The 14,779-nt window shown below is 43.6% G+C and overlaps 1 protein-coding gene across 1 annotated transcript; it reads right to left on the bottom strand.

The window, feature by feature from the left end:
- Positions 1-372: 372 nt before the first annotated feature.
- On the bottom strand, positions 373-3,229 carry LOC119328975 (proteasome subunit beta type-7-B-like). Its single transcript, XM_037601963.1, has 8 exons — positions 3,072-3,229; positions 2,620-2,761; positions 2,028-2,169; positions 1,752-1,918; positions 1,567-1,671; positions 1,315-1,413; positions 762-852; positions 373-678 (listed from the first exon to the last, which is right to left on the bottom strand). The coding sequence occupies exons 2-8, from the start codon at positions 2,758-2,760 to the stop codon at positions 605-607; spliced, it is 819 nt and encodes a 272-aa protein (XP_037457860.1). The 5' UTR covers position 2,761; positions 3,072-3,229; the 3' UTR covers positions 373-604.
- Between the last annotated feature and the right edge of the window lie 11,550 nt (positions 3,230-14,779).

Genomic DNA, 14,779 nt, shown 5'->3' with positions numbered 1-14,779 from the left:
GTTGAACAGCGCCGGAGGAGAAGAAAACACAGATTTCCGGCAAGGGTATGGCGTGGTGGTGGAGCAAGAGCGACGGCACAAGAGAAATGAGAGAAAATGGGAAGAATTTAGTAACGGGTCCGGGAAGGGTTTTCGGTGAGCCTGGGGTGTCGGATTCATATATTTCGCATGTCCCAACTACCGCAAAGCTCTCCCACTAGTCTCCGTTTCATAGGAGAAATCGCGTCCAGACTTATCTCCATTTCATGGGAGAAATCACGTCCAGACCGCCCTGTGGACCGATACGACGGATACCAAACAGCACGGTACGGTTGCAGGTCCGCCTTGGACATGCCCTTAACAATCGATTATACAACCCCATAATAGCCAATCTTCAGGAACTGAGTGACAGTACAATGGCATTATGAATCTCCCACACAATGACTTTTAGATTCATAGACGACAACACCAGAGCCCGTTGACAGTTTAACATAAAGGTCTGCATTAAATCCAGCAAGTACAACAAAATACATCCATTTTTCCGTTCTAGCACCCACGATGAGAAAAAAGAAGAAATGGCGCAAATTCTTAGCATGACTGCTTGCCTGAACGTAAGCACACAAGATCACTCTTCCATTGCATCACTATCAGCGACCTCTGGCTTCAGCTTCAGCTGCGTGATGTTTGTAGACAACACCTCTGCAAACAAGAGAAGGGATATCAAAATTCACAACGTCAAGCATCACTATGTATGTATCCTGTGACATTAATCAGTCACTTACCGGTATGCCCCTTGTTGAAGCTGTATCCCTTCGAGCTGACAAAAGTCCTTGGGTTTGGTAACTCGTGGTTTCTCAAGTACTCTGTGTTCCCCTGGAATTATTAACAAGAAACTAGATTAGCAAAGCAGTGAGGCTAAAAAATGCACACTATCAGTTCCAACTAAAATAATAATAGTATATTCTGGCACTTCAATCAATACTAATGCATTCAACTAGTACTTTCTGAATACAATAGGTAGCGACACCTGCCCTTAATTACTGAAGCAACTGTGTATCCCCTGCTAGTTACATACCCTGTCATCTTATAATTTTCCCAAAAACTCTAGCACATGGTGGAAGAAACTATGAAGTGGCATAGATAATTATGTTGAGAATTTGACTTGCTAGAATTTGCAATGAGAAATGTGTGTCAGACATGTGCAATGAAGGACCAAAACAGGAAATAGGTTGGATGATCATTATATAAACATCGAACATTTTGGCCGCGTTTGCAAACACTTCTAATAGTGTTTGTCATCTCAGGTAACAGAACAAAAGTTACATAATTACATACCTTAGTTATCACACAAACATCCACATTGCTGCCACTTCCCAAGTCATTGAAGATACCAGCACGGATTGCCTCGGCTACAAGTGCAATTCCTTCCTCCCTCTGCAGGATAAAAGTAATCGGTTAGTACATATAGTTACAAAAAATGATACACAAAGGACAAGCACTGTGATCTGCTAAAGCAAAGACACCTCCCGTGCAATACTAAGATATCCACATAGTCAAGTGCACGAACTGTTGCGTTTGTTCACTTACTGTGAGGCCTTCTCTGTACTTCGACTCAAACACTGACATTGCAGCAAGGGATCCAGAACCCATCGTGGCAAAAGGAAGAGTATCGGTGGAGCCATGCGGATAAACCTGGGGATTCAAAAGTTATCAAAACTAGCCTGAATTTCTCTTATCAGAAGACCGTCAAACAATTATACTCAGTTACTCACAGTGTGCAGATGTGGTCCAGTGACATCCACTCCGCCAAGAACAAGAGCAGCACTGACATGACCTTGGTAGTTAAAAAGATGTGTCTTCAGTAGTGTAAGAGCGGTTACAACTCTTGACTCGCGGCTAGTAGCATAACGGTGAAGTTGTAGCTGGGAGCTGACCATATCTGGAGTGAAAGCACATATCATGACGTTTGTGTGATAGATTCTGAGAAAAATACAAGGACACAAATGAAGATTGATTTGGTTTCTTTCTGTCAGTAACTTCTTTCTTACCTGTCACAGCCTCTGTGTCAGCAGCAGTTCCAGCACCACAGCAATATATGTTTGGTGCCATAAAATGAATTTTCTCGCAGTTCTTATCAGCAACTATAGGACCCTCGGTTGCCCTTGTGTCTGCCCCAAGAACAACTCCATCCTAAATACAAGTTCATCAACCATTTGTTTTCAGTAATTTATTCATGGAAACCACAAAATGATGAGGCCATATGGCTCGATTCTCCATACATTGTCAGTTACTAAGAACTACTGTGAGGGTCAGAGCTTTGTAAACAGGGATTGGCATGCAAGCTTCCATTACTTTTCGTCAAAACATACTCACATTACTCTAAAACGAAATATTAAACATCGACAAGACATGGGCAAGTGCTGCAACATAAGGTAAACAGATAATCCGAATGAATTTCTCCCAGTGTCTGTCTAATTGGAAAGAGTGTTGTCGTCAAGAAAACCTTAGGCGGTAGCTAGTAACATGAGATACTAAACTGACCCTCTGTTTCCACCCATATATATAGTTTTCATATCTCAACCGTGAATCGTGTGGCACAAAGCACCAAAAGCGAGTAAGTGGAGAAGAGCAGTGGCTCACCGCAAACACGAGGCCGACGATGGTAGTTCCGGTCTTCCTGAACCCGGGCATCTTGAGGCCATTCTTCTCCAGCATGGCGTTCCTGCGGCACAGGTCGAAGCTGAAGCCGCCCTTGGTAGGGAGTTCCATCGATCCGGCCATCCTGCGCCCACGAACACCAGCAAACAGAAAACAAATCAAGATCGCGCCGAACCAGTCGCACCGAATCACCAGCAACCCGCGCCGTATCCCCGCTCCCCTGACCTAGGTTTCACACTACTGCCACAGTCGTCCCCGATCTAGCGCGCAACGGGCCGAAACGAGACTAATCGGTAGGGGAAATCGCGACCCCGGAAACCCTAGAAACCCTTCTGGCGGCGATTTATTTGCGGCGGCGCAAGGGCGAACTGAGCTCGCAGAAGCGCACGTACTGAGCGATCGAGTGGCGGCAGCATCGGGGGCGGGGGTCGTACCTGATCTCGGATCGTGAGTGAGTCGGAGATGAGGAGGGGGAGCAGCTTGCTTCGTGTTCCTGTGCTTCGAGTTTCTTTTTGCGCTTCGGTAGGGGTATTTTCAGGAGTTGGAGTTGGATTGGGGGAGAAGAAAGGAAGGGACGGCGGCGCCAATATTCGTGCTGGGCTGGATGGAGATGGAATTGTTGTTATCGGAGTCATAAATGTCCGGCCCATATAATGTCGGCCCAATGGACCGTCGCACGTGGGCCTTTATGAGAGGGCAGTAGTTTGTTTTCTAGAGATAAGAGAGGGATCCGGCTTGCCTGCTCCCTTCCTATGCTCCCATCCGTACTCCCACTTCATCCTACGGCTGTTTTTTTTCCTTTTCTTTTTTTAATCTAATCATCTCCCCCTCTGATTTTAAGGGGGTGGGGCCGTGCCTTATTTTGTTCCAATCAAAACAAGCCACGTACACGGGAGCGCGGATGGGCACACGACGGAGGAGCAGGCAAGTCTCGTCCATAAGAGAGGGCGGGAGAGCTCCTCCTCGGCGCCTATAGCGCCAGGAGAGAAAGTTGGCACTCACGCGCGCGTTAAGTGGGCCGTGGCCCATTAAGCGCTTCTCTTTTCCGCTTGCTCTGGTCTTCGCTCGCTCGCGCGTTCGCTCGCTGACTAGGCTCGTCGCTCTTTGTTCAGGTCTTCGTGGTTGACTGGCCTCCTGTAGACTCTCTGAAAATATATTTTTCAAAAAAAATCAAAGAAAGATCGCAAAAAATAAAAACGTTCACCAAATTTGAAGAAAGTTGGCAAATTTGGAAAAGGTTCATCAATTTTTAAGAAATTTCACGAATTAAATAAATTGATTGATTTTGAAGAAAAGTTCACAAATTTGAAGAAAACTTCATCGAATTTGAAAAAATAGTTCTGCGAAGTTGAAAAATAGTTCTCCGAGTTTGAGAAAAAGTTCAACGAGTTTAAGAAAAGTTCATCGAGTTCGAGAAATTTTTTATCGAGTTTGAAAAAACTTCATTGAATTTGAGAAAAAAAATCATCGAGTTTCAAAACAGTTCATCGAGGATGAAAATAGTTCATCGAGTTTCAAAAAAGTTCATGAATTTAAAAAAAGTTCACCAAATTTGAAATATAAAGTTCATCAAATTTGAGAAAGTTCATCGATTTATGCATCGAACCAGGAAGAAAGAAAAAAGAAAAAGGAAAGAAGAAAAAGGGAAATGGAAAAAGCGAAATGGAAAAAGCGAAAGTACAAGGAATAAAAGAAGGAGAAAGATGAACGTAATCAAATCAGGCTAGGTGGCGCGTTGGTGAGTGCATCGTGCGACGGAACAGGAGGGAGGTTGGCTGTTCGAGTCCCGGTGCGCCCGCTTTTCTTTTGCCTTGCGTTTTCACAAACAGAAAAAGGTAAAAGGGCCGGCCCATATAGCATAAATGAGAGATTGTGGGGTGTGCGCCCTGTACCAACAAGCCTATATTGGGCGCTTAAGACGCCAAATAGGATTTGGCAGAGGGCGGTAGTAAGCATTTGGTTTTTCTCGCGGCAGATCCTATTTGGTGTCCGCGTGCGTCCAATAGTCGCAGCTACCGAAATCACTAATTGAGGACTAGTAAGCGTGCACGTGCAACACACGTCTCTGCAGTGCCATGCCGGGGCGACAACCCCAAAAGCGTACCGGTTGAGTGAGCAAGGTGTGTTGGAGGAGTGGACGTCAGGGTGGCAGCCGTGAGAGCTTTGCAACTTCGACAACATGGACCGTATCGTGTGGGTTGCAACTAACGCAGGCGTGTGGAATGCTTGTCTCTTCATCGCCGCGGGAGAGTGCCTCATGACTTCTTTCCAGCAGGTGATGGAAGGGTGGTTTGTTACGCAGAGTGCCCCAGCTAGTGTGTGTTTGTGTTAAACCCGGGCATGGGCAACCCGGCCCGAGCCCGGCCCGAAAAACCCGGGCCGGGCCGGGCCGGGCTCGGGCTTTGTTTTGCAGCCCGAAAGATAGTTCGGGCCGGGCTCGAGCTTCACTTTTCCTGTATTTCGGGCCGAGCTTTCGGGCTTCGGGCCGGGCTTGCACGTGCGCGTACTAGAAAATAGCATTCGGGCCGGGCTTTCGGGCTTCGGGCTTGACTTCGGGCCGGGCTCGGGCTTGAAAATATGGAGTATTTCGGGCTCCGGGCCGGGCTCGGGCTTGAGAAATGAAGGTCGGGCTTTTACAAGCCCGGCCCGAAACCCGGCCCGGCCCGACGTTTGCCCAGGTTTAGTTTGTGTGGTTGGTATTTGTTGTGTCATTCGGCAGCACATTGTTGAGAGTGGTGCTTACGGTGTTCTGGAGCGGGCTTGGCCCTTTTATTAACTGGACAATCTTCTGCTTAATTAATGAAACGTCAAAGCTTTTGCTTCGTGTTTCAATTTACTTGTACTCTACTCAATTACTCAACTAAAATTCAGATATATCTAATGTGTTTTTCTATCAATAAACACAAAAGGATAACACTCATGTGTGTTTTGAAAATCCACCCAAGATAAAATCGAAATTAAGAAGCAAGACCATAGAGAAATAGACCTACAAAGTACAATTTCATATACTTACAAATTCATGACATCCTTCTGTCAATTTTCAGTGAATCATGTTCGTAACTTTAATCCAAATTCATTGCCAAGCCTTTGAAATAATATAAAGGAATCATCTACTGAACTGATGGTTATACATCATGCCAAATTCTAGATCAAACCATCAATAACGCCAGAGGAATAATCCTATAATCTGGCTTCAAATAAGAGCATCCGCTGAATTTAGTTACATTTTTATACTAACCCAAACAGTATAAGTGAAGATAGAAGGAAAATGTTATTTCTGAATTTAAACATATTTACATGCTATACTTTATTTGATATAAAGAGAGGAAATATACAACATGAGATGGAGTAGTGGAGTGGAGCGCCCATCAATCTATCATAGGCAAGTGAATGATGTGGTGTCGCGACTGTTATTCACTGGTGGCAAAAAGGGAAGCGGTGGCCTTGCCCAAACGAAGGAGATGCCCGCCTCCCCTGGGAGCCCTCCCGTTCGATGCTCGCTGTGTCAAACAGTCGAGGAATTGCACAGGGCGCTCCAATCTTGCACGCGACCAGATCTCCAAATAGTCGAGAAATCGCATAGGGTAACTTCTTTAGCAATTATAACCTTCAAGGTGGACGATCAACAATTCAAATCAGTCAACTGCAGTAACTTCAACAGAATTGACGAAACAAACAACATAAATGAAGTAAAATAGCTAGAGTCACACACAGAAAAATCAGGGAAGAACACCTTTAGGTAAAATCTCTACAGTTGAGAGGAAAGGCCCCACAAAACATTGAAAGTTGCAAATTAGCAGAGCATGTAGAATCATGTTTTATATTGCCTGAGAAACACAACAGCCATACATCTTTTAAGAAATATCAGTTAGATTGTAAACAGAGTACCTTGCTAGTTGCAAAGCCTCCTTCAGTACCATCTTTATACTATTATTTATTAAGGCTCCCTAATTTAATTATCCTAATAGAACAGCTCGTCATTGTAGGCATAATATGTTCATAAATTAGAAAAAGAACAATATTAGAGATGAGTAATATGTCCTAATATAATAAGGTGGATTGGCATGTAGGGAAAACAAACATATATTGTCCCTCCAAGACATCTCTGCACACACATTCTTGATGCTTTTTCCAGTGGGATGAATATACTATGTGTAGACATACAGAAATTATTATCGCCTTCCAACCACCGGCATGTAAAAATACAAAGCAATAACTCGTTTGCAATAACAAGTACAGCCTTGATCCTGAGCCCATAGTTATTTAGCATCGCCAACAATTTGCAATAACAAGTACAGCCTTGATCATGTCGTATTTTTATTAGAACGTCATTTCAATTTGAAGGAGGTAATCATACGCAGCATGTACAACAGATAGTACTGGGGGCTACCAACTTATAAGCATTACACTAACCGTCACTGTTCAATCAATTATTAAGCTAAGAGTGTATCATGAACTCGCGAAGTGTTGACAAAGGGTGTTACGGGACAATCAGAGGTTCCCAGTCTTTGGTTTTGTCTATCTTTTCACTGCTGATCAACATCTCAGTTTAGTCAAATTCTTCCTTTTGAAGTCATGGGACATGCTGAGCAAATCATTCCAATTAATTTGCTTTTTTGAGAATCTATTCATTAGCATTAGAGATGAAAACTACTTCTGATCGCATTTCGCAAAATAAAAAGGGGAAGGACTCAAAGCTGTTGTGATTAGATCTCAATCTCTGGAAGAGTTTATCTGACAACCTGCAGAAAACTACAAAATCTGAAACATAATTACTCAGTGACCGTGAGCCAATGCATTTTTACAAAAAGAAAAAAATATAAGCAAAACATACCTGAGAGGAAGAGTATCACTTACCATGCAAAAGCTGCTCTTATTGGCAATGAATATGGCTCTAGGTCCAAAACAGATGTGTAATCTCCACTTTGTTTATATGAAAGGTTTCGGCTTATTAAATTTACAGTACTAAAAAGACAATCGCATCATGCAGAATCCATAGAGTAAAGGTTTCTGGAAAGAATGTAGGCCAATTTTATAACAAGAGCAATAGCATCAGTGGGAAACTACACTGTTATTTTCTTACTCTCTTTTATGTAGTGTTTAAAATTCATTTAGAGAAAGCACACCAACAATACTTCACTGGATCAGCTAGTAAGAAACCCTTACAATCCTTGTAGCATGAAGACCATATTCTTAAAATAAATAGGGAATGATATGATATATTGCTCTGGATTTGTCAACAGAAGAAACAATATGGAGCAGGAAATGTTAACTATCACAACTACGTATGTCGGTAGCAAACATTGATATGAAATAGATGTCTACTGTCCAACATTTGGTATCTTATAAACTGGTCCAAAAATTTTATAGAACGAAGATGCAAGAAGCGTCCGACTTTAAATTAATATAAAGCTCACACACCCGGCAACATCCATAGAGTACAGGTCACATATTACAAACCCAGCATCTGAGAGATTAACTGGTCGAGGTATTCCATGTCGCACTGCATTTCGTTTTTATCTTCTCTGGTTGCAACAACAAATTAGAAGAAATTTTATTGAGCGGTCAGTCACAAAGTGTAAGCTTAAGCTAAAAGAAAACAAAAAAGAGGAGGGACAATTACTTCTATATTTACACTTCATAGTGCCACTAATATCACCTCGTACTCAAATTGGCACAGTAGCAACATAAAACAAAATATTGTCATGTAAATTTTTTTTTGAGAAGAGAATCAAAATATCCAAGATCTGATGCTTAAACAAGTTTTGGTTTAAAAAAAAGCTTGTACAAGTATGCAGACAGACGATGGAAGTTAAACAACATAGAAGCAAAGAGAATTGCTAGACAGACGATGGGTTGTGCCTGATATCTACACGTCAAGATATAGCAGCCATCGATCCCCTCGGTTCACATGGGCCGCTGCCATTGATCAAGGTCCTGTGAAAACCTTCCTGCAAAGGGTCGTGTGCAAAGCAATTTCGTTAAACAAATTCTGGAAAAATTAACACTCTGCATTCACAATAGTCAATAGTTAACCGTGGGTGAGGATGCTCTGTTGCTCTGGAATTCTGCACGGGATGCAAAATTGCTGCTTAGCCTCCTCCCTGAGTATCCTTTTCTCTATTCTACACATGTTGCATAACAAAAATTAGGGCATTTACTAACAAACATTATATACAACAAAGAATGGTAAAAGAAAAGAGTGCACAGACTGTACGTAGTAGACATACGAAAAAAAGAGCAAAGATAGAGATAAGATGAGCAAATGAACATGGAAAGAAGAGACGAGTTGCTGCAGGCGTGGGATCGAGTACATGCGCTGGACATGGCGAAGTGAAGGGGAGTGTCAGGAACCTGACATGGATCAAACTAGCTACACGCTCGTCGTTGCGATTTCAGAGAGAGAATTCGAGAGAATTCGAGGAATTTGCTAGGGTTTGTATTGCTCAGAAAGGGGAAAGTAGCAAAGCACGCCACCGGCGGCTAGGGTTTCTACCCAGTTACAATAATCCTGCCCAAAACTGAGAGCGAGGGGTGGCTATATAGCCATTACAGAGAGAAAAGCAGAACAGAAAGTGAAGACAGAACACATGGCGTGTCGGGCGATGAACAGCGACACTCAGGGCGATGATAGCCGTTGGATGGAGCATCTACGACTGTGATGACAAACCAGTGGCGAACCGTTATCTTCATTGGAGAGCCACTGGATGGCGAATCGATGGCTGAGCTTGGTTCCGACACGCAGAAACAGGGGAGTTCTTCAGAGATGCAATGACTGGCCTGACAATTCCCCCCTGTCGAGACAAAGCTTGTCCTCAAGCTTGAAAGGAAGGAAAAACCTTCTGTATGAAGGCCGAGTCCTCCCAAGTAGATGCTTCTTCAGGCATATTGACCCACTTGATCAACCATCTGACGACTGAAATGCTGATGTTGCCCTGAGGTCTGGGAATTAGTTTTCTGTCCAATATTGCTTCAGGTTCCATTTTTACAACTCCATCAACATCTATCAGGGGCAAGTTCTTTGAAGGAACTACTCTTGGGCCAATGTGCTTTCTGAGCTGACTGACATGGAAGGTGTTGTGTAGGAGACAACCTTCAGGTAGAAGTAGCTGGTAAGCAGCTTTGCCCACTTGTTGCATAACTCTGAAGGGCCCATAGAACTTGGAATGTAACTTGAGGTGTCTATGCAGACTCAATGATGTGTGCCTATATGGCTGCAGTTTCAAGTAAACCATATCTCCTGCCTCAAAGGATCTTTCCTGTCTGTTTCTGTCAGCATAATGCTTCATTCTTTCCTGTGCCTTGGACAGATTTTGCTTTATCACCTCTAGTGCCAGTTCTCTATTTTGCAGTAAATTGTCACTGTCCTCAGAAATGGAGTCAGGTAATGCAGACTCAGCTACCATGGGGGGAGGGAATCCATATAAGGCTTGAAAGGGGGTCATTTGCAGAGAAGTATGGAAGCTGGTATTGTACCACCATTCAGCTAGAGCTAGCCAGCCATGCCACTTTCTTGGCTGTTGGAAACACATACACCTCAAGTAGTTTTCCAAACATTGGTTTACCCTCTTTGTTTGGCCATCAGTTTGTGGATGGTAGCTGGTGCTCATGTGCAGTTTGATGTTGAGGGATTTAAACAGTTGCTGCCATAATTTGCTGGTGAAGATCCTATCCCTGTCAGTTACTATGACCAATGGCATTCCATGTAGTTTGAACACTGTATCAGAAAATGCTCTGGCTACAGTTTGGACAGTTATTGGATGTTTCATAGCAATGAAGTGGGAGTATTTTGTGAACCTGTCAACTACAACCAGAATAAGGTCCTTGTTTTCAAAAGTGGACAGTCCTTCCACAAAATCCATGCTAATGTGGGCCCAAGCAAAATCAGGGACTGGCAGGGGTTCAAGAAGGCCAGGGTAAGGAGTGTGCTCAGCTTTGTTTAGCTGGCAGACAGGACACTGTTTGATGAAGCTAATAACATCCTGTTTAAGTCCTTGCCAATGGAATACTAAGTGTACTCTGTGATATGTTGCTCTTTCTCCTGAGTGTCGCCCTAATTCAGAGTCATGGAATGTTTTCAAAATGTCCTGTCTCAGGGAAGTTGCATTTCCAATGACAATTTTGTTTTTGTACCTCAAGATCCCATTCTTGAAGTTGTATCCAGTGGAGTTATCCTTGTTGGTGGCACACTCAGCTATGAGGTCCTTAACCTTCTGATCTGCAACATAGCTTTTGAGGACTTCAGATATCCATTTTGGGGTGGTAACACTAGTGGAGAGGAGGGAAATCATGTGTTTCACTCTTGACAAGGCATCAACAACTCTATTTTCTTTGCCCTTTTTGTACTCCACTGTAAAATTGTAACCCAACAACTTTAGCAAAAGCTTATGTTGTATTCCCTCAGTTAGCTTTTGCTCTTGGATGTACTTCAAACTTTCCTGGTCAGTTATGATAATCAAAGAAGTAGCTAGGAAATAGTGTTTCCACTTTTTCACAGCCTCAATAATTGCTAGTGCTTCTTTGTCATAGGTGGACCATGCTGCTGCCTTGGGTCCTATTGACTTACTGAAATAAGACAGGGGTCTTCCCTCCTGCATTAGGACAGCTCCAAGGCCATATCCACTTGCATCAGCTTCTAGGATAAATGGTTTGGAGAAATCTGGCAGGGCCAGAACAGGAGCTTGAGTTAGTTTTTCCTTGATAGCTGAAAATGCTGCTTGTTGCTCTTGCTACCAAGAAAAGGAGTCTCTCTTCAGACAGTCAAAAAGGGGCCTGCAAATGATGCCATATCTCTGAATAAATCGCCTGTAGTAACCACTCAGACCCAAAAAGCTTTTGATTTCACTGACAGTTTTAGGAGTTGACCATTCCTTGATAGCAGCAATTTTAGAAGGATCTGTTGCCACACCTTCCTTGTTGATAACATGGCCCAGATATTCTATCTCAGGCTGTCCAAAAGAACATTTGTTCAGTTTGGCATATAAATGATTCTCTTGTAGCACTTGAAATACTTTCTTCAGGTGTAGTTTATGTTCTGCCATGGTTGTGCTAAACACTAGAATGTCATCAAAGAACACTACTACAAATTCAAAAGAGCCAAACAAAAAGTTCATAAGAGCCTGAAATGAGGGAGGTCCATTTGTTAATCCAAAAGACATTACTAGAAACTCAAAGTGCCCTTGCAGTGTAGAGAATGTTGTCTTGTGGATGTCTTCTTCAGCCATTCTTATCTGATGATATCCACTTCTGAGGTCTATCTTGGAGAAAACTGTTGCTCCTTTTAATTGGTCTATAAGATCTTCTATTATTGGAATGGGATATTTGTTTTTGATGGTGATTGCATTCAGTTTTCTGTAATCAATACAGAGTCTCCAAGTTCCATCCTTATTTTTGACCAGGAGGACAGGAGAAGAGAAAGGGGCTAGTACTAGGCCTAATGAGACCAGCTTTGAGGAGCTCAGCAATGATTTTCTCTAGAGCTTCCTTCTGGTGATGGGGTACTCTGTATGGTCTTTGATTTACAACCTTAGCTCCTTCCACTAGTGGAATTCTGTGGTCACAAGCTCTACTTGGAGGCAATTCAGTAGGTGCACTGAATAATTTGTCATACTGCTGAATGAGTTCTTGGAGCTCCACAGGGATAGGGTGATTAGCAGCCTGTGTCACAGTGTGACAGGTGGACAGGAGGAAAAATCCACAGACAGCTTGATCCATTAGTTTTTCTGCATCATCTGTGATCTCCACAGGGGAAGAGGAGGGAACAGTCTCATCCACAAAAGTGGCCTGAGTAGTTGGTGTTGCATTAATTCTCATCTCCATTTTAATGAAGTCCATTTGCACACGGCTATATTTTCTCAACCAATCTACTCCCAATATGATATCATATCCCTTCAGCTTTAAAACTCTGAATGTGTCCTGTAGCTGTATGCCTTGTATTTCATAGGGGCAATTGTGAGAAGTGAACTCACTCCATAGGACTCCTCCACTAGCTACTAGCACTTCTATCTTCTGGTTGGGAACAGGTGCAATAGGTAGTTTTGCAGCTATGTCAGGAGACACAAATGTGAAAGTGCTACCACTATCCACCAGAGCAGTAGCTATTGTTTTGCCCACCTTAACAGTTAATATAAATGTGTTCTTAACTGCACCAATGCCCATGGCAGCATGCATAGAGACCTGTAGTACAACATTATCAGGAGGAGGTGCAGCTTGGTCCAACTCAGGATCTTCAAAGTCTGTAACATAAATGATTTCTGCATTTTCTTCTTCCTGTACTTGTAATGCCTGTATTTGTGCTTTTTGGCTCATTCGACATACTTGTCGATGGCCAGGCACCCAAGGTTCTCTGCATTTGTAGCAGACTTGGTTCTGTTTTGCCTGCTGGATGACTGTGTTTCTGTTTTGTGTTGGATCAGCTAGGGGTGGCTTTGCTTGGTCAAACACCACTTGCCTTTTAGGCTGGGAAACATAAGTCTTAGGTTGGGCAGGAACACTAGCTTTTTCCATTCTCCTGGCATACCATACTGCTGTTTGCATATCTGGTGGTTTAAAACACTCCACATGACTTCTGATATAAGGCTGCAGTCCAGACAGGAAACTGGTTACATAATAGTCATTGGGTATAGCAGGGTTTTCTCTTCTCATGCAATTCACCAGCTGTTCAAACTGCTCTACATACACAGCCACAGTTGATGTTTGAGAGACAGAGTGGAAAGAGTTCACAATGTCACAAGCAGAGTCTATAGAAAATCTATCTGCAATATAAGAGCAGAATCTATGCCATGGCACATTATGGGGTGAAAACCCAGTTCCTCTCCACCACTGTATAGCAGGGCCTTGCAAATAAGAAACTGCTAACTTAGTTCTGTGCTCTAAGGGGGTTCTAGCAGCTGCAAAGTCTTGCTCCAAGTTCTGAATCCATGACTCTGGATCAGTGCCACTGAATTCAGAAATGTTCAGTTTGGCCGGCTTCACTGTGAGCACATTCCTTCTATCTTTAAATGGGGAGTGAGGTCTTCTACCTCTATCTACTCCATCTGGCCCTTCCTCCTGTGCCTAATCTTCCATTTGAACTGGTTGTTGCTGTGGATGTGGAATTTGTTGTGGTTGCTGGGGTGCCAAAGCTCTGGTGTTTGCAAAATTGGGATGGCGATAAGGCACTTTCGGTGTACCATCCAAGTTGAGTTCTTTTCCTGCATTATCTCTCAACGTTGCAGTCCCTATGATGGGAGGGGCCTCCTTTTCCACCATAGCTACTGAAGGTGGTGTGTTTGCAAGCAGCTGTTTGGGCCTGCCCGGCACAATGATTGGAGAATGAAGTTGTTGTTGTTTGGGCTGTGCACTCCCGTGTGCCGACTGCTCATCAGGGATCTCTACTGGTTCAGGAAGCAGCAACAAGCACTTGAAGTTGTCCTGAATCTTGTCGAAATTTTGTTGCATTGTGACGAAGTTCTTGTTGACCAGACTGGAATTCCTGGAATTCTTTCTTGTCCTCCTCATGGTAGCGCTGCAGTGTCTTGATATCAAGCTCCAACGACTGGAGCTGCAGAACACCAGTGTCGGACGACTCATCTAGCTGGGACATGATTTCCTTCCGAATTCTGAGAGGGTTGGGAAGGGAGGGATTTAGCCAACCAGCTTATGTTCTACCGCCGCCAACTTCGATTCCCGCCACCAAGAAGCACCACCCGATTTCAGCTGCTGGGATTTTACCACAGGAGAATTGCTCCCCGGCAACCAGAACTGATTTCAAACTGCCTCCGAATTGTGCCACTCCGGCTGCCACCAACGAATTGCAGAGGGATTTTAGGGCCGATGCGCCAACCTCTACACGCCAGATTCAACGCCTCCGAGAACCGATTGGGCTCTGATACCAATTGTCAGGAACCTGACAAGGATCGAACTAGCTACACGCTCGTCGTTGCGATTTCAGAGAGAGAGTTCGAGGAATTTGCTAGGGTTTGTATTGCTCAGAAAGGGGAAAGTAGCAAAGCACGCCACCGGCGGCTAGGGTTTCTACCCAGTTACAATAATCATGCCCAAAACTGAGAGCGAGGGGTGGCTATATAGCCATTACAGAGAGAAAAGCAGAACAGAAAATGAAGACAGAGCACATGGCGTGTCGGGCGATGAACAGCGACAC

The sequence above is a fragment of the Triticum dicoccoides genome, chromosome 1B (assembly GCF_002162155.2).
Source record: "Triticum dicoccoides isolate Atlit2015 ecotype Zavitan chromosome 1B, WEW_v2.0, whole genome shotgun sequence".
Taxonomy (NCBI): Eukaryota; Viridiplantae; Streptophyta; class Magnoliopsida; order Poales; family Poaceae; genus Triticum; species Triticum dicoccoides.
Note: the sequence above shows the minus strand (reverse complement) of the source record. Positions and strands in the feature narration are given on the sequence as shown.